The following is a 23,688-nucleotide window of genomic DNA, read 5'->3' as shown; positions in this document are numbered from 1 at the left end:
AGTCTAACGTTTTGTTCTATGCTTATTGTCCCGGGGGGGGGGGGGGGGGGGGGGGTTATAGTTCATTCTCGTTTTCGTGTTATTGGGGGGAGGCTTGAATTGATTGATTGTTTGTTTGAATCATGAATGGCGTTTGTTTTACAGGGTATAGGATCTAGTTAGGTTGATCTGTTTGCTTGACTGAGTGCTTGATTATTGCGCTCGTTTGTAGGTACATACATAGTACACAGTACACTACATACAAGATTATGGACGTACAAGATAGGGATGTATATGTACACACGTACTTTGGTCACCTGGTCGTAATCTCAATGCGGGCGTCGGGATTAGAATTTTGATTCTAATACCTGATCTGGATCTCTGCCTGATGCAAGGTTGTTTATATGAATCGCGGGATAGGCTGGATGCCACTGGCGTATTAGATGGCTGCATATGCCGAAGCTAAACCAGGTCGTGGACTATCACAATGTGATTGATACTTCGGTTGATTTCTCCCGTCTGTTGATGTACTTAGGCCAACGGATTCTTACCCTCGTCTTTCCCCTGGGTCCTTTCTATTGTTATTGTTTCTTTAAGATTAGCCTAAAGGGAAGACGAACGGATCTAGTGTACAATTTCATAGTATTCTACTATTCTATAGTAGGTGTCTAATATCATGCAAATTACTTTTCCTTGACCCGTGTGAGATCACCCATGTCACCCGCCCCTAGAAAATAACTCATATGCTGCGAACAGTTCTCCCTCTATGTATGGCATAACGCCTGACCACCCATCCCGGTTTGTGTTTTCGTAGTAGTTTTGATAAAAAGAGCACCGTCTCGTTCCCGATCCGTTATGTAAGTATTAATACCTCTGTAAGAAGGGAAAAGTAAAATAGATAGTTTATCGACACATGACGTGCAGACGGAAGCCAACGATGCCTGAAATTCATTCCAGGGTAATAGATAATGTGATCCAGAAGATTTGGTTGCCATCCCAACTGTGTCATGTTGCGGGCAATGTCCTGCAGAATATGGACATGTAATTCCAGAGGTCTTGTGTACTCTGCCGGTGCCGACCGCAATTGCTGGGGATATATTCTCCGGTCACGACATTCGCCATCACACAAAATTCTCCTGCACTGACCGTGTAACCTTGCCGATCGAGATCCAGTAAATCCAATAACCCAAAATAGACGTCAACCGACGTGACTGAGCCTCCCTCAATTGACCTAGCGATATATCTCCAGATATAAACGCTCCACGAAGAGCCAAAAATCCCCAGCGATTGCGTTAGGCTGAAAACTAAGGAATATTGCAAGAGTAAAGCATCTACGCATAGCGGCCAAACCAGTTGCTCTATTGCCCCTCCGTCTTGGGACCAGATTCGGATTGAACCGTTGATTCATGTCTTTGCGACAGTGCAGATGGTCCCAGAGGCGGTATCCGGTTAAGCGATGGAGATGACATGGCCGAATGTTGACCATTGGGAGCATGGGACTGGGCATGAAGCATCAGAGCGTTTTCGCGCTGTCTGCGCTCCTCTTGCTCAGGAGTCATGCACTTTACGGGTGGCGGAATGGGAGCATCAGGCGAACTGCGTCCCATCAACTTGGGACTCGGCTCAAGTTTCTGTATAGGAGGCAAGATTGGCGCACCCGTCATACTCCCAGAAGTAACGGGGCGAGGTGATTGCTTGGTGGGGCTGATCCCTGAAAGTGCAACACCGCCATGTGAACTTTGTGGAGGGGACGAGTGACTAGCATTGGGCGTAGCTGCAAAGGATGGGTGTCCACCAGGGATTGAAGAGAAGGAAGCGTAGTGACCACTGCCTCGGCGTGGGGCCTGGTGTTGCCTGTAAGGTGTCCATGGGCCTGAGTTGTCTGATGGTGGTGCAGGTGGAAACCCGGCAAGGGGTCCAACATCACGGTTGCCCTGGGTAGGAGACATTGAGGGACGGTTCTGGATAGGTGAGGGAAATGTCGGGCTTTGAGTGGAGTGGGAGGATGACGGCCGTTGTGAATGGAAAGAGTGGAAAGAGCCACCGTTAAAAGAAACACGGCCGTTGGGAGGCAGGTGTGTTGCTTGTTGGATTGATGGTAGCTTCGGAGGTGCTTCCCTAGAGGGCGAATAACCATTGGCACCCTTCGATGGAGAAAAGAGAGCTCGGGGACTGCCGAGTGACACGGTGTGGGCAGACTGCGGGCGGCGCTCGGGTGACATAGGGGCAGGTTGGGCTTTGCTGTGGGAAGGAAGAGATGGTTGCATTGTAGGCAATTTAGATGGTGACCCGTTTGGAGGCACGGTCAATGGCACAGAAGTGTGTGCAGTCTCCACGCCCTTGCCTTCCTGATCAGCTTCAGCAGCCGCAGAAGACGGTGAGGAGCCGACACGAAACTTCAATGGCGGGATTTTCGGCCTTTTTGCCTCCTCTTCTCGCCGTTTACAATCTTGGCAGATAAGATGGAAATCGTCACGCTCGGCCTCTTGTTGCGAGATACCAAGACACTTGCTGTGCTGCCATACATTGCACTTCTCACATGCAACGCTATGCTCGCCGTCATCCTATGCAGGGTCAGTGAAGGTGCCTTAGTATATGGGACGGCGCCGACATACCAAGTTCTCTCCGTGCATACCGCACCCAGAACAATCGAATATCCATTCGTCTTCCTGAGAAAGATCCTCCAGATTCTTTCTCTGTTTTTCCAGTTCGGCCTTCAACTGTCTTTCAGAGATTCTGCTTTCGCCCCGTTCGAGTTTCTTCTGTTCCTCCGCTATCCGCTCTAGCTCACTTTCGTGTAGAATACGCTTTCGTTCCCGATCCTTGATACGTTGCTCGCGAGTCATAATGCGCGATCGTCTTTCTTTTTCCATCTTCTTAATCCTCTCTTCTTCCTTAAGAGCAGCCGCTAGCTCTTCTTCTCGTTTCCGTGCCGCCTCGGCAGCTTCTCGATCCTGTCGCTCCTTCTCAGCTTTTCCAGCAAGCCGGCTTGATCGTTTTGCACCCGCGAGCAGCTGTAAGTTCATGAGCTCTTTTTCACGTTTGGCCTTCTGTCGCTCCTGTGCCTCCTCTTCCTTCTCGATCACAGGCAACACTTGCTCTTCAATGCGATCCCTCAAGATCTTCTCGTCAGGGTCTTTCGTTTTCCGAATCGAATCCAGAAACTGGTGATAGTCTTGTAACGTGATTGCAATGCACTCCCATTTCATCCCCTCGTAAGGATCCCCAGTGACTTCTCCATTGATGTTATTATTTTCCTCGCCCGAGGATTCCTCCGCAGCAGCGGCTCCTGATACCTTTCTGCGTTTTGACGCTCGAACAGCACGTGCACTCTTTCTCTTCGTCTTCGATTTGGCAGGTTTCGGAGGAGGGGGAGGAGGAGGATCAGTACGACGATAGAGTCGGTTGTCATCTAGGATATAATAGTAGCGCCCTTCGCGATCGTAACCTAGTTCCTCAATGCGCTAACATGACATCAGTAACAAGCGTAAGGCACGATACCATTCCGAGCAGTACTCACCCATTGCGTTTGATCCGCCTCCCTTTGCTCCGGCATCTTATCACGGATGCGATCCGGATTCCAAAACGTCCATATGGTCAACTGATGAAGGACGCGAAGCTTCAGGAAGACATCGAACTCGGAAAACTTATTAGGAACCTCATCGTGCCCGAACGGATTAGGGAGATGAGGTGCTTTGGCATTATATTGACGTCGCGTGTATTCGTCAAAATTGTCGAAACTAAGGGTAACCGCTCGTGTTAGCGCTTCGTGGAAGTTCAAGGGGCTCAAGGCCTTATCACGTACGTGAGGCCCCGATGCGACGAGATCCATTTCAGAAGACAGAGTCCAATCTCCAGGAGTTTTTCAGAAGAACCAGGTTTTAAGCATTCTTTCTCTAAGTCCTGTGAAATAGTGTGAAACGAAGAGGTTAGCTTCTACTACACGCGACAAGCAAGTTAAAGAAGGGCGAAAGAGGCTATTTCATAGATCCTAGTTCGGCAAGATGGCATACTTCAATTCCAAACTCCTCATCAATCTTCATAGGTTTGCCAAAGATCGCTATATACTGCATGAGATTTGCAAACTCCCAGCAATTCCGCAGTCGGTGCAGCAAACCAGACTCCTCAGGTGGCTGCTCCGGAGCAGCGTCTACCTCGGAACGGGTGCGCTTTCGCGATACCATGTCGGCGGTTCGAGCGCATGAACAGCGCCGCAGCGCAGAACCGAATTTCGAAAATCACGGTTTAGCTGTCAAGCGGTATTTGTTTTCTTGTAAGCAGGAGGTTAGATGTGTATACACGAGAAAATTATCAGAGGTTAAATTTCAATCGAGTCAAACTATTCAGACGTAGTGGCGGAACACAGGGCGGGATTTGCCAGGGCGGGCGTGTCTTCGAGATGGAGATGAGCTCACGGGGCGCGTCGAGACCTCCGCCTGTCAGGTGATTTCCAGTGTTAGCGAGCTCTCCGATAAAGTGCTCTCTGAGATCACTACCACGTAAGGAGTCGAGGATAGTCCCCGGTACTCAAATTCTTATTAAATTTATATAAAACCAAGTATATGCAAGGTAATGTCCTACTTAATTAACGACAGTAAGAAATAAAGACAAACCGTGCCTCAGAATTTGCAGACCAGAACGTCTTCCACCCGTACATGCAATCCCAACGCATGAATCAAAACCTAGATTCTGGTATCTCGCTCAAAGAGGGTCTATCTCATTCAAATGGGAAATGAGGAAAGGGATCGTCAAGGACAAGCAGAATGCACAGAAAAGACAGCGCCATCCATATCCACGCCACCACACAAGCCTGTACCATTATGACCGAAATGGGATAAAGGAGGAAAAACCGCAGACCCCATGCGAAAGACAAAAAAAAAAAAAAAAAAAAAAAAAAAATATGCGACAGGAAACAAAAAAAAAAGGACAAACTTTGTTACATAGTGGTCACATAAATCCCCAACCCGGTGCTCCTCTCCCAATCTTTTTTCTTTCTTCTTGGTTATACCGTTATTTTGCCATTTTCACACATTTGCGCCACATGACCCAGATTCGCCTTAGACCGTCCCATGCATATCGTAAGGTTGTCAAATATACCAAGTAATTCAAAACGGAAGCAATGCTTTTTCGACTTTTACATAGCAACACCCGGAGCGCCATCGGAGACATTATCGGAAAGATTGATAAGAAGCTGTGCGAGACAACGTTTCGTAGCTGCATCATCGCGGAGGACGGAGGAGAAGGTGGCGTCTCGCAAAGGCTCGGGAAGGCATTGGCGCAAGGCCTCACGCGCTCTGCTGTTATCACTCAGGCTACAGATAGTTAGGAAATATTCACAAACGCAAGGTGTTGTCCAGCCGTTAATCATATGTGGCCTAAAACTTACCGAAGGAAACAGCGCACAACGTGCTTCAGAAGCCTTACGGTCTGCTGCTCCACGAGCTGGGTGACCATGTTGCTCAGAACAGTCCCCACAGCATAGAATCTCTCGTATGTCGCACAAATATATGCAAGACCAATATCATCAAGCAGGATTTTTTGAACGATAAAGATAGCAACTGTTTTGCTCAGCTCCGAACCGGTTTCCATGATACGGAGGCAGAGGGGGATAATCTCGGTTGTGAGAAGGAAGTTGATGACATCAGAAGAGTCATTCTTGACCAACGCTCCGATCACACCAAGAGAGGTGAGGCGAAGGTATTCGAACGGGCGAGATTTGGAGGTCGTATTCAGGAAGGGATAAAGAAAAAGTGGGATATGAGCTGGGGGAGTATTTGCGTCAGCCAACAAGTATTGTAAGCAAGCATGAACTGCTACATACCATTCAGAAATAGTGTGCGGGTCTCATTGTGGGAGGCGACACATTGCAACAGAGCCAGTGCGTTGCAGACTCGATTTGAAGCCGCGGCGGTTAACTGAGAGGGGTTCAATAAGGGGTATACAGAAATGATTTCCTGAAGCAAGGCAGTCATAACGCCTACAAAGACCAACTCGTTAGCATCCATGAAGTAGTCGCCACATACAGGAAACAGTTCATACCAAACGAATGCCAAATGACAAGCGCCAACTCAGGAACTTGCTCTCGCTTTTTACTTAGTTCCATGAGGGCAGCTTCTCTGCGGTTTGGATCTAGAAGCTCAGCAACCCAGATGAAAACCTTGCGGTTCTCATCACTGATCCCGCCATCCATCACCGATACCGCGCCCGGGAGAGCGCCATCCCCGCTTAACCCTCCAGCACCTGCACCCTGTGCTGGGTTTCCAGCAGCAGGGTTGCCGGCCATAGCTATGCGATTATAGTGTTGTTGCTGGGCGGCGGCGGCGGCAGCCGCAGCGGCCTGCACTTGGGCATGCTGTTGGGCCACCAAGGAAGAATGCTGTTGTTGTGCCTGGTGTGGGTGGTGCTGGGCTTGATGGTGCTGTTGTTGCTGCTGTTGCTGCTGCTGCTGTTGATGTTGCAGCCAGGAGGGATCAGCGGGATATTGATGCTGATGGGAAAAAACGTGCTGAGTCTGCGTCTGGAGCATGACGGGCTGGTGAAGGATCGGGGACTCGTAATCCTCAGGAGGACAGTCGTGGCAGCTCTGAGCGACCGAAGACAGAGATACAAGGAATGACAAGGAATGAGACGTCGAGGGAAAGGTTTCTATAGTCAAGGAATTGTACCCGAAATTAAATTCATGAATGACAGTTTTCTGTCGTTGTTATTTGCTTGAGGGTTGAATGTGAAAGTGTGCGACTTGGCGTGCTGAAGTGTGAGCAATGGATGGAGAAGTCGAGGAAGTTCCGGACTACGGGAGGCGGGGAGAACGCAAGTTCCGGCCGAGCATTGACTTGATGCTTTAAACCCGTGCGCGGCCCGCTTAAACCGTCCAAGTCACTCAAGCGCCATCAATTGAGCGCCCTTTGAAGTATTTTTAATATTGATAGAATATTTAGGGCCGTTCCAGCTCAGTCTCTCTTTTACCGATCATGAATTTCTTAGTCTTACTCCAACTTCAATTGAATAAGGTTTCCTGAAGCGTCTCCATAGCATACAATACTGACCAAGGTACCAATGTCCCTCTGCGGACTCGCCGCCTTACATGTTACACAGAATGTCGCACGAGTACTTCCGGCAGGTGCAGGACACTATTGCGGGAGTTTCGAACAGAGGTACTCGGTACCCGTCGTTATGGTGCAGAAAGTGCATGATTTTACCCACCCTCATAGTCTTGGACCTGCGTTCATATTTTTGGGTCTAAGCTCAATATACTCCGATTCCTGCGGCTACATGCAATTGACCTATCCAAATGATTCCGATCAAAACATCTTATTACTCAGTATCTCTGGCAGGATGACATAATTGTCATTGCGCTAACTATTTCGTATTTACATCGTTCCTTCATTGACCCATCAAAATATATCGGAAAACAAGGGGGGAAAAAGAAAAAAAAATAGGACAAGTCATTAGAACATGGATACATAGCTCATCATCATACATATTGACTTTCAGATAAGGAAAGGTAAAGGGAGAAAAGGGGGAACAGTTGTACGGGGGATTTGACGCAAATAAGGCAAAAGAAGCATGGTGATACAAACAACACACAAAATACCAAACCGGCGCCATTCTATGCTTGACGGAGAATCAAAAAGAAATGGGGAAAGAAGAAAACAGAAAGTCATAAACAGGTTCATGGTCTTATGCGACTCGTTGATAGATCTTCATTGTATCACTTCGTTAATCATGATCGTCGTGAACGCGTGCGAGATCGCCTGGATTGTCTAGTGTCCCTTGTCCGTCTCGTTCGCCGATCCGAGCTTGCGCTACCTATAGAGCAGTCAGTAAGGGTTATACATCTATAAATACCAAAAGAAGAGGACACATACTTGTGCTGGTGTAATAATCTGAGTAGTAGTATGAACTCGGGTAAGTGTAGTCGCTCTTTTCATCCTCGTGGTCTCTGCGCCTCTTCAATCCCAGACATAGAGCAAGCGCGCCCAACATGATCCCAAGGGTTGCCAGCCCGCCCCATTTCTTCTTTTCACTAGTCTGGGGTGGTGGAGCTGACGGACGCGAACCGAACCAGGTACGTCCTTCAGGCCTGCCACCATGCGTATGGTGGGAATACCGATCTTCCACATATGTGGTCTCCTTTCTTCTTCTTCTACCACCACCAAGACCCAGGCAAGCAAACAAAGCCTCCAGAGCTCCGCGACAGCACAGGCAAGCGCAAAGAAGCAAGAGAAGAAAGACGCCAGCGATTGTTCCGATGACGATACCTGCGATTGCTCCACCGCTTAGTCCTCCATTATCTGGTGCTTTTTCACCAATGAGTTGGGCTCCGTCGGTGCCAACAGGAGCAACAAAGCCCTGTGTGGTTGTCGCCGATGCAGTCGCAGTGATTGTAGATGCACTTGTGCCTCGTACTGGAGGCGTAGCGGTAGCGGTGGCCCAGATTGATGAACTGCCCATCACACACTGGTTGTTGGAACAGACGTACGCCGCACCACAACAGGTGTTTCCGCAAATGGTTTCGCCCAGCTCGGCCTTGCAACTCCCCGAGCCACCTCCAGCAGTCGTAGTCTGTCCTACATAGCTGCTCCATGTAGAGGTAACTGTCGCGACATCGGTTTCCGTGGTGACGAAAGTTGTAGTGAAGTATTGCCAGCTGCCACCGGAGGAATCTGCACAGACTGCCTGGCCATTGCTATCGGTGCTACACGTCTGACCAGAGCTGCAGCAGAGTTGGCCATAATAGCCACAGGAATTTGCGCAGCGCTTTTCAAGGCCGGCCTCATCAAAATCCAGAGGGGAAGCAGCGGAGCGCTGAACTTGCGCCAATAAAGTCAGTATGGATATGGCTGAGTGTAATATGCGAGAAGTGTGCATGGTGGACAGAGATATGTGCTGGGATCACGAGAAGAATGCCAAACTCGTTCTGTCCCTCTCCAGGTCCGATAAACCACGAGCACTGTCGATAATCTTATTCAAACTGACTAGACCGGTCACCTCGGACTATGTATGGGTCGGTATCGATAAGAGCTTGAAAACGAAAGACAGCTATCTTCAATTTCGTAACCACGTCAGAAAGAATGTCAAAGCAAGCATGACAAGCAAACAGTGACAGAAGAATTTTGAAGAAAAAAGAATGAGGGGGTGGATGAGGGGGGCAATCCTCGTGGTGACCAAGAGACGGTAAGTGACCGTCAGCTTTGCTTTGAAGCCCTGTTTCCCAGCCTCCCGTATAGTACCCAACCACCGGGATTTCCTGCAACAAAACAACAGCAACAGCCAATCGCAGCGACCTCTAGACAAGAAAAAAAAAAAGCTCAAATGAGGTACTGACATCAAAGTTTACTCATTGATAGGAATTTCTAATTTTTCCTTCATTGAAAAGAGGGGGCTGGGAGAGCCGAGCTTTTCCCTTGTCTTTCATCTTATCGTCGCAATGCATTGGACGCTGTGCCCCTCACTGTATTGGAGAAACGGCAGAGACATGACTCAAGCAATCATTGCTCTTGCTGACCCTTTTTTACCTTCCGTCCCTGACATCAGTTTCATACTAATTCCCCATTATTACCAGCGGAACAAAGACGGAACCTGAACTAAATCGCGCGTTGAGTAACTCGAGTCGGTGTGCGAGAATCCCCCACTTCCATTCGATAGATCGATCTATAGAATCACACCTGAGGTGTCTACTCTGGTGGCCCCACGCCGAGTCTGTCGTCGTCAATCCGAAGGTTAAACTACTCCATACTCCTACTCCATCTGTGCCTGTGTGTTGTCTCGTCACGCTCTAGTGCCTTGCCAGCGAAGCGGATGAATCAGGGACAACGCACACCGGTGGGAGATTATCCGATACTGTGGTCCAGACTAGTCTTTTTTCCAGTCTAGTTACTCATGCATGAAATTAGCGCTCGCAAATGTACGATGTGTATTCCAAGGTATTGGGTACACTATTTATGACAATGAAGCGGTGTGATGCCTTGGTATCTGCCAGTATTCTGTATGTCCTCTTTGTGCATGTTTCGGTGCCTGGTACAGAGTATCAGGTTAATCCATTTCCGATCATCAATATATTCTTATATGGTTCAGACAGTAATGTTGGGATCTCGTATCCCCAAATCCTAGCTAGATATGTACATACGTAGACGCCAAAGAACAGTAGATTTACATCTTAGCATAGCACTCGACCATAACATCATTCAATCATCCTTCATCCTTCTGAAAGAAAAGTATACGGGGCCAAGTCAGGTAAGAGTCCAGCCATAAGCTTCCATACAGTATGTGCGCGAAAGACGTCCCGTTCGTTTAACATCCAGGAGATCAATCTGTTGTAACATATAGGTAAAAGAGAAAGAACAAAGAAATGTTTTCATATCGCATATCCACCATAAAGAAACGTAAGAGCATTAAGGCTGATCAAATAAACATACCGGCCACGCCAATGACCACGCCAAACACGAGGTCCTCCAGACTAGAGGTCCGTCCCGGGGGTGCCCTGTTCATGTCTCCGGTTCCGGTAGCATACGTGTCGCAGTAGCCCAGATTGAGGCCATGGCAGGCATTCATGCTCAAGCTAGAACAGGTAGAGACTGCCCCGGCTGCCCCTCCGCCAGCTCGGGTTACACCTCCACCCTCAGCTGCCACCGTGACTGCATAGCCTCCTCCCAGACTCGAAAGACAACCGGTATACTCACTCTGACACAGGGAGTAGTATGAGGAACAGACGCCGGCGTTCGGGAACGTCGTCGGGACATAGACGAACGGATAAGCGCCTGGCATCGTCGAGCCAGTAATAGTAGCATCATTGGGTCCCGTGGTGGTCATAGAAACAGTTGCGGTTCCTGGAAACCTGAAGCTGGTCGAGGCAGAAGTGGAGTCTCCGGTAAGTGAGCCTGTACATTTCGCTCCAGTCGGACAGCAGGCAATATTGTCGGCGGCGTCACGAGAGCAAACGGAACCTTGTCTGCAGCAGACGTCGGATCTACCCATGTTGGAGCATGGGTCATACCCAGCCGGGCAGCTGTCAGCCCGCTTTAATATGCGTAAGACCTCATATGCCCTCTTGTTTGCTTCTGCGGATTGCGGAGGAGAAAATGGCAACGTCTCTATCGATAACACAGTCGAGGCGAAGAATGCGGCCGAGATCCACCCAAATACCTTCATTCTAGCGGCTAGGGCTAGAGTCCGCCCACTGAATTGTATATAAATCTCGAGATCGGCGTTCAGCTTGAATTTCGATTGGAATTCTTGGTGGGATTGAGCGTTGTGTGGTATGCGACAGTAATAACACCATGCGGTCAACAAACTACTGAAAGCGGCAACCGTAGTGTTAGTGGGTGGTTGCAAGACTCGAGACAAAGCAACATCCAAATTGACGGGTATGTATGAGAATACAACTCACACTCAGTGGCTAAATTCCAGCTCCAGATATCTTCGAGAACGGTCGGCCACGGTACCGGTGACCGGAGTCGGGTGGATGATGTATTCTGCATCGGGCTGTACTTGTTCTGGCAGTTAGGCGCAATCTCCACCGAGATCCCTGCCACAGCAACCGCGTGTCCACCCATTGTCCAACCACCTGCCCAGCTATTAATATAAACCTTTGACATCAAGCTGCATTTCTCGATAAAACAAACTCCGCTGCATCTCGTACAGCTTTACCACTGTTTCCTCCCGAGTTTCATCCGTGGAAAGGGAAGGGGAAAATGAAAAAGAGACATGTAATCGGGTAAAAGGATTTTTTTTTTTACATATTGTTAGTCTAACTAACTTTTAAGGTTGATCTCTTAAATGAACTCTCAGACAATGCATACTCTCCCATTCTCCCTCTTACTAAACTTTCTACGTCATGTAGCTCTTGATACGACTTTCCTACCCTCGGAAAGTGGCTATATTACAACAGCATGTAAAGTTGTCTCTAAGCGTTGACCTGCCAATGTAGAAAGTTGCTACTTATTCTTAACAGAAACCCTCTATACCATATTTTCAATATACCATATCCTCATGGGTTTCCCGGACAGGCGGCTTTAAAAGGTACGAAATCCGACCAAACACCACACCCGACCGGGCCACTTTGGAAGCCCGTATCTTGGTCGAGCATGCAATCCGGTCTCCGTCGGAACTCCCGTCTGATCCGTCTACGATACTACTTAGATGAATAGAACCATTCCAATGTTGCCGGTCGTATGAGGGCAGTGCGTGAGTGGACACGTATCGACCATTTCGATGATTACTTAGGTCGATGAATGGGTATGTATAAATAGAGAGAGGATCTATTTCAGTGTTGAATTATTTGATTTCAATACCTTTTGCCAACGCTGGATGGTGTAAGTGCTTAAAAGGCTGCAACACTCAATATAAGCAAATGTTCTATCGAGGATTGTACAAATCAATACGAGAGAAATCCCGACACGTACTTTCGTCAGCCATCCTCTCCAAAGCTAGGAAGATCCTTCAAATCAAGCTAACATTCAGGCCCGAGAAGACCAGTCGCTGCAAATTCGTCATAGTACGTATTTTGCTAACTGCGCTAGAGGCGAATAATATACTTCTGGAAAGGATAGGCTCGAGGTTTTACCGTCCCTTAGTATTTGAGGCCACGGAAGGAGAACACAACAACCAATCAGCGAATCAATTGCCATTGATTCAATGAGCCATTCGATGTCCAACAGGTACACCGATCTATACATAGCTACATTAGCTAGATTTATACTAGACTGGAAGAAAGCTTCTCTCAACCGGGTGCCCGCACGCATGATCGAGGGCAACGAGGCAACAGGCAAGGCAGCAAGGAAGGCAACCAGATCAGTACCTTTTTTCCCAAAAGAAACTGTTTTGTCCCAACACTAGAGCCTAAGAATAGGAGGAGAAATAGCTTGCTGAGAATGATAGTGACTAAACTTGGACTGCGAATCGCAGTCAATCCTCCCCCGAAAGAACCAGACGCCCCCCACTTCACGGTATAACAAATCATCTAGGACGTTTGCTGCGGGCGAAAACATTGGAAATCAGCGATTTTAGTATTTGCTGCGATGTCGCACTGGCATGAATTTGCTTTAACACAGCACATCGCCCATCTTTGAAGTATTGTTCGAATGTGGCGACGAGATAGATGCATTCAGTGCACATTCACAATGGCCTGCGCAACGTCCAATCAAGGTTATATTGCGCTCAGTTAATTTGCCTGAGAGTAAGTCCCGAGCTCACATTTGGGGGGGGGGGGGGGGGGGGGGGGGAAGTCATGGAATTCAAGATCAAATTGGATACTCTACCTTACGAATTAACAGCTTTCTGAGTAATTGCTCGTAGGACATCTTGAATTCAACAACCAGGAATGATCACACCTTCTGAACCATTGCCAGTGCTTGCTTAATTTTAAGCGAAGCTTGATCATGTAGTTTTCGGGCTCAATATGAGCATACATGGTTGTGGGGAGTAAAGAGATTGTAAAACAGGAAGCATCAGTGGTTGATGGCATGTGACTGAGGGGAATGTCATCACATCTAAACTCTAGCACCGTCTCCACCATATCTATAGACAATCCATATATTGCCAACAAAGCTAACAACACGAGACGAATAACGTCTTTACGCTGTTATTTAGTGCACATCGAAGTTTAGTCATCGAATAGACTTCTATAATCTATCGCCCGCTAGCATGCCGCCAGGAAATGGTTCAGCCTCAATGGCAATACCTGTCGTTGACTTCTCATCCTGGAAGAATACCCAGGACGAAGCTTCTCGGCTAAGAACTGCACATGAGCTCGTCAAAGCCTGCCAAACCGTGGGCTTTGTCTACATCATCAACCACTCGCTGCCCAAATCTGTCCTGGATGAAGCATTTGATTGGGTGAAACGCCTTTTCAATCTTCCTGAAGAGGAGAAAATGAGAGCACCCCATCCTGAAGGTTGGGCAGTGCATCGAGGTTACTCATGGCCTGGATTGGAGAAAGTATCCCAGACGATGTCCACCGGGAATGATGAAGAGGCAAAAAGAAAGTTGCGAGAGGTCCCAGATGTCAAAGTATGTTGTGGCTTGCCTACTATAAGTACCAAAGTCATGCATTAGAATAATATCAAAAAGGCCCGTATCTTACAGTGCTGTAGGAAGTATACGATATCGGGAGTGATGAAAACACTGAACAACCCAATCAATGGATACCCGACGAAGCCCTCCCGGGCTTCAGGACTTTTATGATCAAATTTTATTGGGAGTGCTGGGCAGTCGGCGAGGAGCTTTTACGTGCTCTAGCCATTGGATTGAATCTAGAGGACGATTCTTACCTAGTTGACAAACATTCAGGCCATGGTAATCAACTACGACTACTACACTACTTGCCCGTTCCAGCTGAAGATCTTGAGAAAGAGCGGACAACCCGTTGTCCAGCACATACGGATTGGAGTTCCTTAACTATGCTGTTTCAAGACGATTGCGGGGGTCTGGAGGTTGAAGATGTTTCTCGGCCAGGTACATTCGTTCCTGCAACTCCTTTAAAGAATGCCATAGTGGTAAATGTTGGTGACCTTCTTCAAATGTGGAGTAATGGTAAGTGCATTATCCAACTTGGCAAAATGCGACGATGCATGGTCTAACCCCAACAGACCAACTCAGGTCTACAAACCACAGGGTCAGAATGCCACCACTCGCCGATCGCTATGAGGGCCCAGATCGGATGACCCGCGAGCGGTTCTCGATCCCCTACTTCATATCTCCAGACCCAACATCTGTAATTGAATGTATTCCATCGTGTATGAGCGAGGATCAGCCCGCCAAGTACAAGCCAATTACACAGGCAGAGTATAACAAGATGCGAGCCTCTATGATGTACTAAGCACAACGGAGCCACAATCGCTCATATTTGTACTTCGTCTACATCATTAGGAGATTGGCAGTTCGCTTTATTGGAAATGAGCTGAGAGATTGATATTGGGTAGCAATCTTCGCATGTGATTGAATTTGTATAACACGCACAACCCAATTGCATACACCAGGATTTCTTCGCAGGATACCACCTCCGACCAACTCAAACTATTGAAAAGTGCCAGTTCAGCTTGTATATATAGTGTGGAAGCCCTAAGCCCTAAGTAACACCCGTATATGGAAAACGCCCCGCCGGGCGGACAGCGGAGTCAACTGAGCTTGGCCGCCGATAAGTTCATCCCCGAGCCTCCGTCTTGCCTCTATACAATAACAAATATCATAAACCTTGCGCGAGTCGAACAAACTTCTAGCTCGCACTTTGCTACCAATTGCGAATACCTATCTATCGCAAATTACAATCTCCCACTTTCTTAAATATCCCGCGACGGCGACTTGCATCCCCTCACCAGACCCCTCATAACCCCCTCTACCGTGTCAAAATGTCTCTACCAAATGAAGCTCTGCAAAAGGTAGCTTATTGAACACCTAGCACATCGATAAGACCATTAGCTAATGGCAGAATGCGATGTCTAGCTCCTTCAAGAACTTGAAAATCGTATAGTTACCTCCCAACAACAGATCGGGATCGCCAAGGCCCAAGTGACCACAAAACAGAAGGCTATCAGACTGCTAGACTTGACGTCTAGTGAGATGAGCTCATTGCCTAAGGACACACCTGTCTACGAAGGTGTAGGGAAGATGTGAGTGGGCTTCCATCTTTGACGATATATGCTTCGCTTGAATTCGACATTGGAAGAGAAAGACCTGGCGCTGACTTTGACTTGGTATAGGTTCGTGGGCGTCCCGATGTCGACGGTTGATAAACGCTTGGTGGCCGAGAAGGCGGAACTCAAGTCGGATGTGTCGGGGTTGGAAAAGAAGTTGAGTTCGCTGGAGATGACACATAAGAACAGTATGGAGCATTATGAGCGGTTTGTGAAGTCCGGTGGTAAGGCTTGAGTTAATCCGCATATGGCACTGAAGCCATGTTGGGGTTTGTCGTGAGTCTATTCTGGCTTTGGGAACATTTGGCTTCGCCGAGCCGGGCGTTTTTGAGAAACAGAACGGGGAACCGACGAAGCGCTCTTTAACAGGACCAAGAAGGGGATGTTCAGGATGAAGGATGAGGACAGCGAGTTATACTGTTACTCATGCAAGCCTGTTACTGTGCAGAACACGCTTCACCGCTTGGATATACAACGGTTTCCAGATAGCGTACGGAACTTTGGCTCTGAGACCTACTGGCTGGACCAGTCGCTGAGACAGCGATCGGCTACTCTGATGACTAGCGAGTGTCACTGGTCGCTAGTCATGTTTACCTCGGGAATCCAAACTCGGTGCATGCCTTAATACTTGATTATCCTCTGTTGCTTCTGATCACTAGGTAGAAACCAATGTTAATAATATCCTCACAGATCAATGTCTCCATCGCTCTTCTGCATCTCGTCTTCAGGTGCGATGATACGTGGGTGTGACCTTTAAACAGAGTTTACTAGAGGCAAATCAGATTACGCATTGTAACCCTTTGCTCTTCTCCAGTTTCTTATTTTATCGAGTCGGATATTACCACAAAGCTTTCTAGCGGTCCTTTGCTGCTGAAAAAAGAACTCTTTCGAACAGCACCTCCAATCCTCTAAACATCACTGTGATCATTGTCATGGCTTTTTGTAAGGCATCTTGCTGAGAGTGAAAAACAAAAAAAAAAAAAAAAGGGGGTAAAACTCAATCTGCATGCGCGTTAATTGGTAGAAGCATGGTTTGTTAATTCCACCCAGGTATGACAATTTTGAACCTGCTGTTACTAATTGCCCCTGCCCTGCCTTTGACGACTATTGACCTCAGGTGCGTACGAAAATATACGGAATTCTTGTACCAGAGACATGCGATTGAGGCTATTTGGGGCTGAACGAAGAACTGAATTCAAAGATCAATATCCTAAAGATCGCCAGCTCTCTTATGATCACATTCGAGCTACTGTAAGCGAGGGCCTTGGGTGCAGTTTCAGAGACATTTTTGAAAGGCCTCTTTAATACCATGCAGGAGAGGCCATACTAGACTCTAAGATAAGTTAAATTATACTTAACACAGGAAGAATTGCGTAGGATGCCGATCCCGGACATATGACCAATCTAATAAACCCACCGAGACAGATCAGAGTACTCCGTACTTCGTATACATTGCAACATGGTCGCTATGCCGTGTGATTGGAGTGGAAATTAGCGATCGGCACTTGCAAATAAATACTTTTGAACACTGTACATAAGTGATCTACCAATGGAATGCTCGATTTGCTATCGTGCAGCCAAGGCCCAACTCCATCCCACACTTCAGCAGCTGGACCTTAAAATACAATAGAGCAAGGTACACCACTTTCCAGGACTGAGTTGTGACTGCAACACTCTGCGTTTAAAGCTTCTGAAATCGTTTCTGTTCAGTGTATATGGTCAACATGGGATTGATCTTCCCGGAGACTCGCACCGATTGGAAATTTGACCTTGTCGGTCTTCTCGCCATCATTGGAGAGTCTATCATTGAGGAGGTTGTTCAACCCCTAACTGCTTCACCAACAATTTTACTTCCAAGGCTGCTGCCGGCGCCACATGCACTAATTCGACCTTCTCGCCGAACGGCACTTCCGTCGACTCCTGTCACCGTTCATGGCGTCTACTCAGGGATTCAGTTACAAAGTATTCCTTATTTCCCTAGCATGATCCACCAGCTCGAGCTGACTCGACCCTACGAATTCCAAAAAATGACGATTGAGCTGTGTCAAGACGACGAGGAAGTTCTCCGTCCCGGCCACGATAAAATAGCGACAGTTAAGAAATTGGCACCCCTGAAATTAATCACAATCTGCAGTTCTGTTTGGACGGCTGGTGTTTTGGCCTGGGCAATCGTGCTTCGTGATGGCCCCGCAGTTGTTGCAATTGTTCTGGTATCTCTTGCCAGCAGTTTTCACAGTGCTGCCTCATTTTGGCAGTCCGATGCAATAGTTAGGCCCAGCTCGACACGGTCGCCCCCCGGTGACCTTGTTCTTCGAACTCGAGAAGGGGCTTTCATTGTGGTACATTGCAAAGAAGCAGTCGCGAGGCTACTATATACGGGCGAAGTAAAATGTGCTTATGTGGCGGGAGCCAAGCTGTATAGAATCCTTATTTACGTGGGCACCTTGCTTTTAATGCTGGGCATTGTATTGATGTCTAATTGTTCCTGGACCATGCAGGTCACTCTCGGTGCTTCCTACCTGGCACTGAATGTCATCTATATGTTCTGTGCTCTAACGCCTGCAGTCAGTCGGACATGGCATTGGAATATGCGGCTGGTTAGGGTAGTAGACAAATCTACTATCATCACGGAAAATTATACTGAGGCTATTTGGCTTGCTATTAGAGCCACCAAAGAAATTGACTGGGTCAGAAAAGGAGGTCTTATTCCTCAAACGATGGTGTGGAATGTGTGGCTTGATGAGGCAAAACTTAACGCTTCAAATGGCAATGCCAATTGGCCTGCTACTAAGAGGAAGGACGAACTCTTACTTGAGGATGCACTGGCGAAAGAGGCAAGCAACCAGGATGATGATATGTCGCAGCCCAAGAGGAGGCCGACATTACTGTAGAATGGCTATCTACTATTGCCAATCTTAGGGAACGATAGTACATTACTCTTAAGGGACCCAGAGATCAGCTCCAACACTATTATATTATGGTCTTAGCAACAAAATATCAATAACGATTACTTAGAATAAATAACGCGAATCTTGTGATCACTAAGATGACTGATATGGCTACCTGGACACTTACTTCTGCAGGGCCCACATGGCTAAAGGAAACGTTTGTCGAATGGTCATGATCGTTGTTAACTACGGTCACCTAGTTTGTATGTCAATCATAGAATCATTTCAGCCCTCCCATAAAACCAAGTGCTTCTAGTTCCACGTTCCAATGGATAGACAAGAACGTGAAACGAATGTCAACTTCATTGTCGATAAAGGTTTCTAGTTAATGCCCTTATAACACTGTTGGGCATAGTTACTAGTAGAGTACAGTTTTTAAAGTAACTCAGGTAGTATCGGGGCACGCATGCTAACGCTTAGGGAAAGTTACAGTTGACATGCTATTGAGAGACTTCGATAGTATCGGGATTAAAATGTTGAATCATCTCGGTGTCGGAGCAGTTAAACATTAGCGTCAAGAATCAAGCGAGTACTAACATACTCTTCGTATTGTATGGCAGAGCTCTCCAGACTCCCAGCCACAGTGGCATCTATAATTGGAACTAATAAGCGTGTATGATGTTTTGTAGTACTGTATGTACATGGTTACATACAGGTATTTAGTGGGTATACCCACTTAAAAGTTAAAAGTACTAGTAGATACATCTTCTCCTATTCTATCTACCGCTTATACTTTAAGTCGTAGTTCAAGTCGACATTGTATAGAGTTCTGGACGTGTATAAATGTATTCCTGGAACTCGATATCCTTGAATGTGGACGTGGATTCCTCCATTTTCTGCTTCTCATTCTTCTTTTCTCGACCTCGATGTGAGGCTGACCTTCAGGAACGTGAGTTCCTTTTATGTCTAAACATCGGGCGAAACATGAGAGTCCATCAGAGGTAAAGCCATGAGGGGTAAGGTATATTAGGGCTTAATTATCAATGGTATACATGCAAAGCTTGCTGCAACCATTGCGATACAATACTCTTTTCAGCAATATATATTGACTGCGGTTCAAGGAAAACAGTTGACTTTGTTTCTCATGGGTTGTTCTCAATTCTTGCGTTTGCTGCTGTTGCCGGTGAATATGAAGAGACAATATTATGTCCCAGTGTCACTTCGATCCTTACAGGAGCGAACAGGTGTATGCAATGGGAATAATTTTCTGGCCAGGCGCTACTACTGCCTAGTCTTGAATAAGTAGAAGGCTATTGACCTAATTTCCTATAAATCTCCTTTCTTGCCATCCAATATCCCGCGGCAAATAACTGGGCTTTCCTTTTATCCGCTGCCAACAAATCACGACATGTCTTTAAACCGGTGATTTCCCTCTCGATAATCCCCTCTAACGCCTGCTTCCCTGTCTCGGAGAGCATTCCTGGACACTCCAACACAGCTCTCTGCAAGCCCAGGAAGGCCAATAGCATTCCTAGCAGGATCTCACCATTCCTCACTGGATATACTGATGCGCTTAACATCTTTGATGAGAAGTCACACGGACACTGTGTGAGAATATCCGATAATGATCCTGGTAGAGGGCTAATACCCTTGCAAGACAGGATCTCTAGTCCAATATCGACTAGATCGGGAGTAGGGGCGGCGCTGACGGTGTGGTGAAGCTCATCCATGCCTAATACCCCATCTTCTTCAGGGCTGAGGCCATACTGAGCCCTAAGGGTGCAAGTAACGGCTGCGCCCAACTCGGTAGCAACACGAGAGGGAACCGCGACAAACGATTCTAGGAGAGAGGTGTGGGCAAACCACATGGAGATAAACTTGGGCCAGTTCTTGCCAAGATTGAGTAAGAGAGGGTCGTGGATATAATCTTCACCAAGTGGAAGAGCAGGGTATGCAGAACAATCGAAATTCAGGAACGGGTCTAGAGATGGCGCCATAGCTGGATGTTGGAGAAATCTCTTTCGTCCAGTGAACCTCCAGTAAGCAGCCTGTGCATCATTGCTAGTTGCCCGGGGATCCAGGGTGCTTATCCAACGTTCTAACAAATTCACCTCCTTTAGTGTGAAAGCTCCAAACATTTTCCCTCCACGACGCACTTCCCGGATCAACCTACTCTTATCTGGATTGCCTTTGACTACCCATGGGGCAGCGTTCCCCAATTCTCGAAGAAAATCCAATTTGTCGCTATCGGATACGATATGACTGGTATCTAGCCAGTCGACCAATGGTTTACCACCGATTCTAGCGGGGCATGCAGTATGAATCTTCTGTGCCACTGCTGCTTTCGCAATCAGAAGGTTTACGACTTTCTCATCATACGGTCCAGGGCTGTTATTGTTCTCCGCATGGTAGTCAATCTCCCCTTCGTCTGCAGCTACCACCGACTCAATGCCATCCCTAAGATGCTTAGATAGCGCATATCCTGCCTGGACACGTCTCCAAGCAATCCTTGCAGCCTTGGGGCCTTCATCACGCACAATTAGCGCTAGATATTGGGACACTGTAAATGCTGCCATCATGGCATGCCCGGAATGCGCGTTATCAATGGAAAGGTGATGTAGAAAATATTGTGCATCAATCTCGAGCTCCCGCAGCTCGCGTGCCAAAGTCATCGTTTCAAAATTAAGTCCTTCGAAGTGGAGATTGAACCCAAAAATCTCAGGTAAAAACTCTTGCGGGAATAATGAAATGAGCAGTGCAACTACTCCCGCTTTGAAAATCCGCATGTCGTTCGTGTTGGGCACTGCTTCGCCAAAACTTCGCTCATACGGTTCTGGTAAGTTCACGTCAAGACCCTTCAATAGCTCTTTATAGATGTAGGTATGATGAAGGCTTAATTTTCCACCCCCAAGCTCCTCAGAGAGAATCTGCCATAATTGCTTCGTGACGTGTCTGTGTGCGAAAGGCGTGTTGATATGATTAATGTGACCTAGCCAGGCTCCATCTACCAATTTAAGTGGTGCGAGCCGTGTTAGAACCTCAGTGGCGTGCTGTCGATTTGATACCAGCACCCTTGGACTCCCATCCCTCCTGTCTTGAATGTATTTCTCATAGGAGTCCTCTACTCCTTGGTGGCTTGTCTGGAGAAACGAAAAGAGCTTTTCGTCGGTGTATGATCGAATTCCAAATATCCCTTGGCCTTGATCTTTGTCGTACGCCGTTGAATTAATTGCGTCCGAAAGCAGGGAAAGAAGCAGCTCCCGAGCTCCTGGCAGTATATCTTGGTGGTCTTCGATATTCTGTAGTTTGTAGTACAGAGATCGATAGTCAACAGGGCTCCCGCCCGTTCGATATGTAGGTCGTTGTGATGTTGCCTTGCCGCGCTTTGCCTCCTTTACTGCATATGTTGTAGTATCAATTTTCCGTCTTCTCCAGCGTTTTGTAAGCAGCAAACAGAAACAAATGAAGAGAGATAAGGCGAGTTTGGGGAGCAAAGTCCTGGGAACTTCGAAAAGTCGTAAACTCATAGCAAGGCTTCGTAGGGTATGATAGTAATCTAAAGAGGTCGCATTTCGAACTGGAACGCCCCATGGGCTGTCAGACCAGGTGTCACGAAACTCCCAATATGACAATGGCCCCATTTCCTGAACCGGTAGCTATATGCGTACTTTCTCAGCCTCTGTATTAATATCTCAATGTGGTGTTGATGTTTTAAAATCCGAGAAAACAAATCATTATATTAAAATGAAGCCGGGCTCAGGGCTCAGCAAAAAGAAAAGAAAACGAAATAAAAATAAAAATAAAAATACAAATTCAAAATAAGAAATTGAAAATAAGTATAAAGAGGAAGGGAACAAGAGAAAGTAAAACATCAAAGTCTTGGACCCGGCGATAGGGATCCGAACCTTAAATGATATATGACTCGCTCAATGTATTTCCTAGTCTAAGGAAGAGTCTTCACCGCCTCTTAATTTCCGAGTCAACGCCCCAGCGGTTCTCTACACCTCGTGGGGCAGCAAAAGAGTAAAGGCAGGAGGCGGGAGGCCGAAAGGTATGCAGAATTGCTGCGATGCTTAAGTCCTACTGGTAGAAACCCCCGGATAAGTTACACTACCTTATGTGGCCATTTCGAAACCTTAGATGAGTTCGCATAGAATAATAGCTTCAACGACACACCCTATCTCATAGCTTGTTAAAGCTAGAAGGTAAATACAGTAATTGTAAGTAACTGTAAAATATAAAGTGAATAGAGATTTGCCGACAATCCTGCGCGCTACGTGTACAGACCTTTAGAGTCCAGACAAGTTCTCATGGGCGGATCATTCAGGTGGGGATCGGTTCGGTTATAAAGTTTAGTACTAGTGTACTGGCTCCACTAAATCACTAGCGTTCGCCGGATCTTGCCGATCGTCCCGCAAGATCTCAGGCTCTGCACTGTACTGTGTCCTGTGTATGTACCACGTCTCCACTACTTGCTTCTTGGGCAGTTCCTGTCATCCTGGGAATCCCGACCGGCTGAAGAGCTGTAAGAGGTATTTTCAAGCTTTCAGCTCAGCTACCAAGGTTCTGGTATCAATCGCATGTTCTCACGAAAATGCTTCCACATGCCACCCAGAGAGTGTTAACGGTGCGCGAAGTCAATGCACAGGAATCAATTCAGTTGTAGTATGAATCATAGAGTAGATTAAACTAGCGGCCCATACCAGAAACGACAGGTGAATCTCACGTATGTCCGGATCACCCTCTGCCATGGGCAACTTCAGGGCGCCAGGATAAACTTTTCTTTGCCGCATAATCCTGCTCCAGCTCTTTGTATGATTTGTATTGATTGTATGTCTCATGAAGCTCCATACTTATCGGATGGAACTGGCTTGTCCACAGCGGTACCTTTGGCTGAGTTGCAATCATATACCGCGGGAAGGTTGAGCTAGCACATTTCATTCACAGGGAAGAGAATATGCTCTAAGACCCCTATTATGCCGTTACTTTCAGCAACGCCTTCAATACACATTGCAGACTCTAGTTTGTATTTGAACTGTTTTCGGATCATTCGAAAACATGATCATCGTATGTTGTGCATGCGGTGATAACACCTTTACCCCTGTAATCCTATATCATTCAGCAAATGGATACGCTTCCGGTAGCCAAGCTGTAACATTACTCGTTCGTAACAACTTTTTTGATTGAAT

The 23,688-nt window shown here is 47.2% G+C and overlaps 9 protein-coding genes across 9 annotated transcripts; 3 read left to right on the top strand and 6 right to left on the bottom strand.

Annotated features, from left to right (window-relative positions):
* Positions 1-1,337: 1,337 nt before the first annotated feature.
* Positions 1,338-2,201, bottom strand: AO090009000450 (uncharacterized protein; the record flags this gene model as incomplete). Its single annotated transcript, XM_001816859.3, has 1 exon — positions 1,338-2,201. One exon carries the CDS (start codon positions 2,199-2,201, stop codon positions 1,338-1,340), a length of 864 nt encoding a protein of 287 aa, XP_001816911.3.
* A 983-nt stretch (positions 2,202-3,184) lies between these two features.
* Positions 3,185-3,811, bottom strand: AO090009000449 (uncharacterized protein; the record flags this gene model as incomplete). Its single annotated transcript, XM_023235302.1, has 2 exons — positions 3,185-3,391; positions 3,500-3,811. The coding sequence occupies 2 exons, from the start codon at positions 3,809-3,811 to the stop codon at positions 3,185-3,187; spliced, it is 519 nt and encodes a 172-aa protein (XP_023088663.1).
* Positions 3,812-5,113: 1,302 nt separating this feature from the next.
* AO090009000447 (Rcd1-like cell differentiation family protein) lies at positions 5,114-6,169 on the bottom strand (the record flags this gene model as incomplete). The annotated part of the gene is made up of 4 exons (XM_001816857.3): positions 5,114-5,291; positions 5,366-5,741; positions 5,801-5,956; positions 6,019-6,169. The coding sequence occupies 4 exons, from the start codon at positions 6,167-6,169 to the stop codon at positions 5,114-5,116; spliced, it is 861 nt and encodes a 286-aa protein (XP_001816909.3).
* Positions 6,170-7,702: 1,533 nt separating this feature from the next.
* On the bottom strand, positions 7,703-8,850 carry AO090009000446 (uncharacterized protein; the record flags this gene model as incomplete). The annotated part of the gene is made up of 2 exons (XM_001816856.3): positions 7,703-7,788; positions 7,848-8,850. 2 exons carry the CDS (start codon positions 8,848-8,850, stop codon positions 7,703-7,705), a joined length of 1,089 nt encoding a protein of 362 aa, XP_001816908.1.
* A 1,533-nt stretch (positions 8,851-10,383) lies between these two features.
* AO090009000445 (uncharacterized protein) lies at positions 10,384-11,130 on the bottom strand (the record flags this gene model as incomplete). The annotated part of the gene is made up of 1 exon (XM_001816855.3): positions 10,384-11,130. The coding sequence occupies one exon, from the start codon at positions 11,128-11,130 to the stop codon at positions 10,384-10,386; it is 747 nt and encodes a 248-aa protein (XP_001816907.1).
* Positions 11,131-13,623: 2,493 nt separating this feature from the next.
* AO090009000443 (isopenicillin N synthase family dioxygenase) lies at positions 13,624-14,797 on the top strand (the record flags this gene model as incomplete). Its single annotated transcript, XM_001816854.3, has 3 exons — positions 13,624-13,989; positions 14,073-14,511; positions 14,568-14,797. 3 exons carry the CDS (start codon positions 13,624-13,626, stop codon positions 14,795-14,797), a joined length of 1,035 nt encoding a protein of 344 aa, XP_001816906.1.
* A 529-nt stretch (positions 14,798-15,326) lies between these two features.
* On the top strand, positions 15,327-15,846 carry AO090009000442 (putative prefoldin subunit 1; the record flags this gene model as incomplete). The annotated part of the gene is made up of 3 exons (XM_023235280.1): positions 15,327-15,356; positions 15,466-15,587; positions 15,678-15,846. The coding sequence occupies 3 exons, from the start codon at positions 15,327-15,329 to the stop codon at positions 15,844-15,846; spliced, it is 321 nt and encodes a 106-aa protein (XP_023088662.1).
* A 1,489-nt stretch (positions 15,847-17,335) lies between these two features.
* Positions 17,336-18,502, top strand: AO090009000441 (uncharacterized protein; the record flags this gene model as incomplete). The annotated part of the gene is made up of 1 exon (XM_001816852.1): positions 17,336-18,502. One exon carries the CDS (start codon positions 17,336-17,338, stop codon positions 18,500-18,502), a length of 1,167 nt encoding a protein of 388 aa, XP_001816904.1.
* A 1,307-nt stretch (positions 18,503-19,809) lies between these two features.
* AO090009000440 (iron-containing redox enzyme family protein) lies at positions 19,810-22,140 on the bottom strand (the record flags this gene model as incomplete). Its single annotated transcript, XM_023235274.1, has 1 exon — positions 19,810-22,140. The coding sequence occupies one exon, from the start codon at positions 22,138-22,140 to the stop codon at positions 19,810-19,812; it is 2,331 nt and encodes a 776-aa protein (XP_023088661.1).
* Between the last annotated feature and the right edge of the window lie 1,548 nt (positions 22,141-23,688).

Source organism: Aspergillus oryzae, chromosome 1, assembly GCF_000184455.2.
Source record: "Aspergillus oryzae RIB40 DNA, chromosome 1".
Classification (NCBI taxonomy): Eukaryota; Fungi; Ascomycota; class Eurotiomycetes; order Eurotiales; family Aspergillaceae; genus Aspergillus; species Aspergillus oryzae.
Note: the sequence above shows the minus strand (reverse complement) of the source record. Positions and strands in the feature narration are given on the sequence as shown.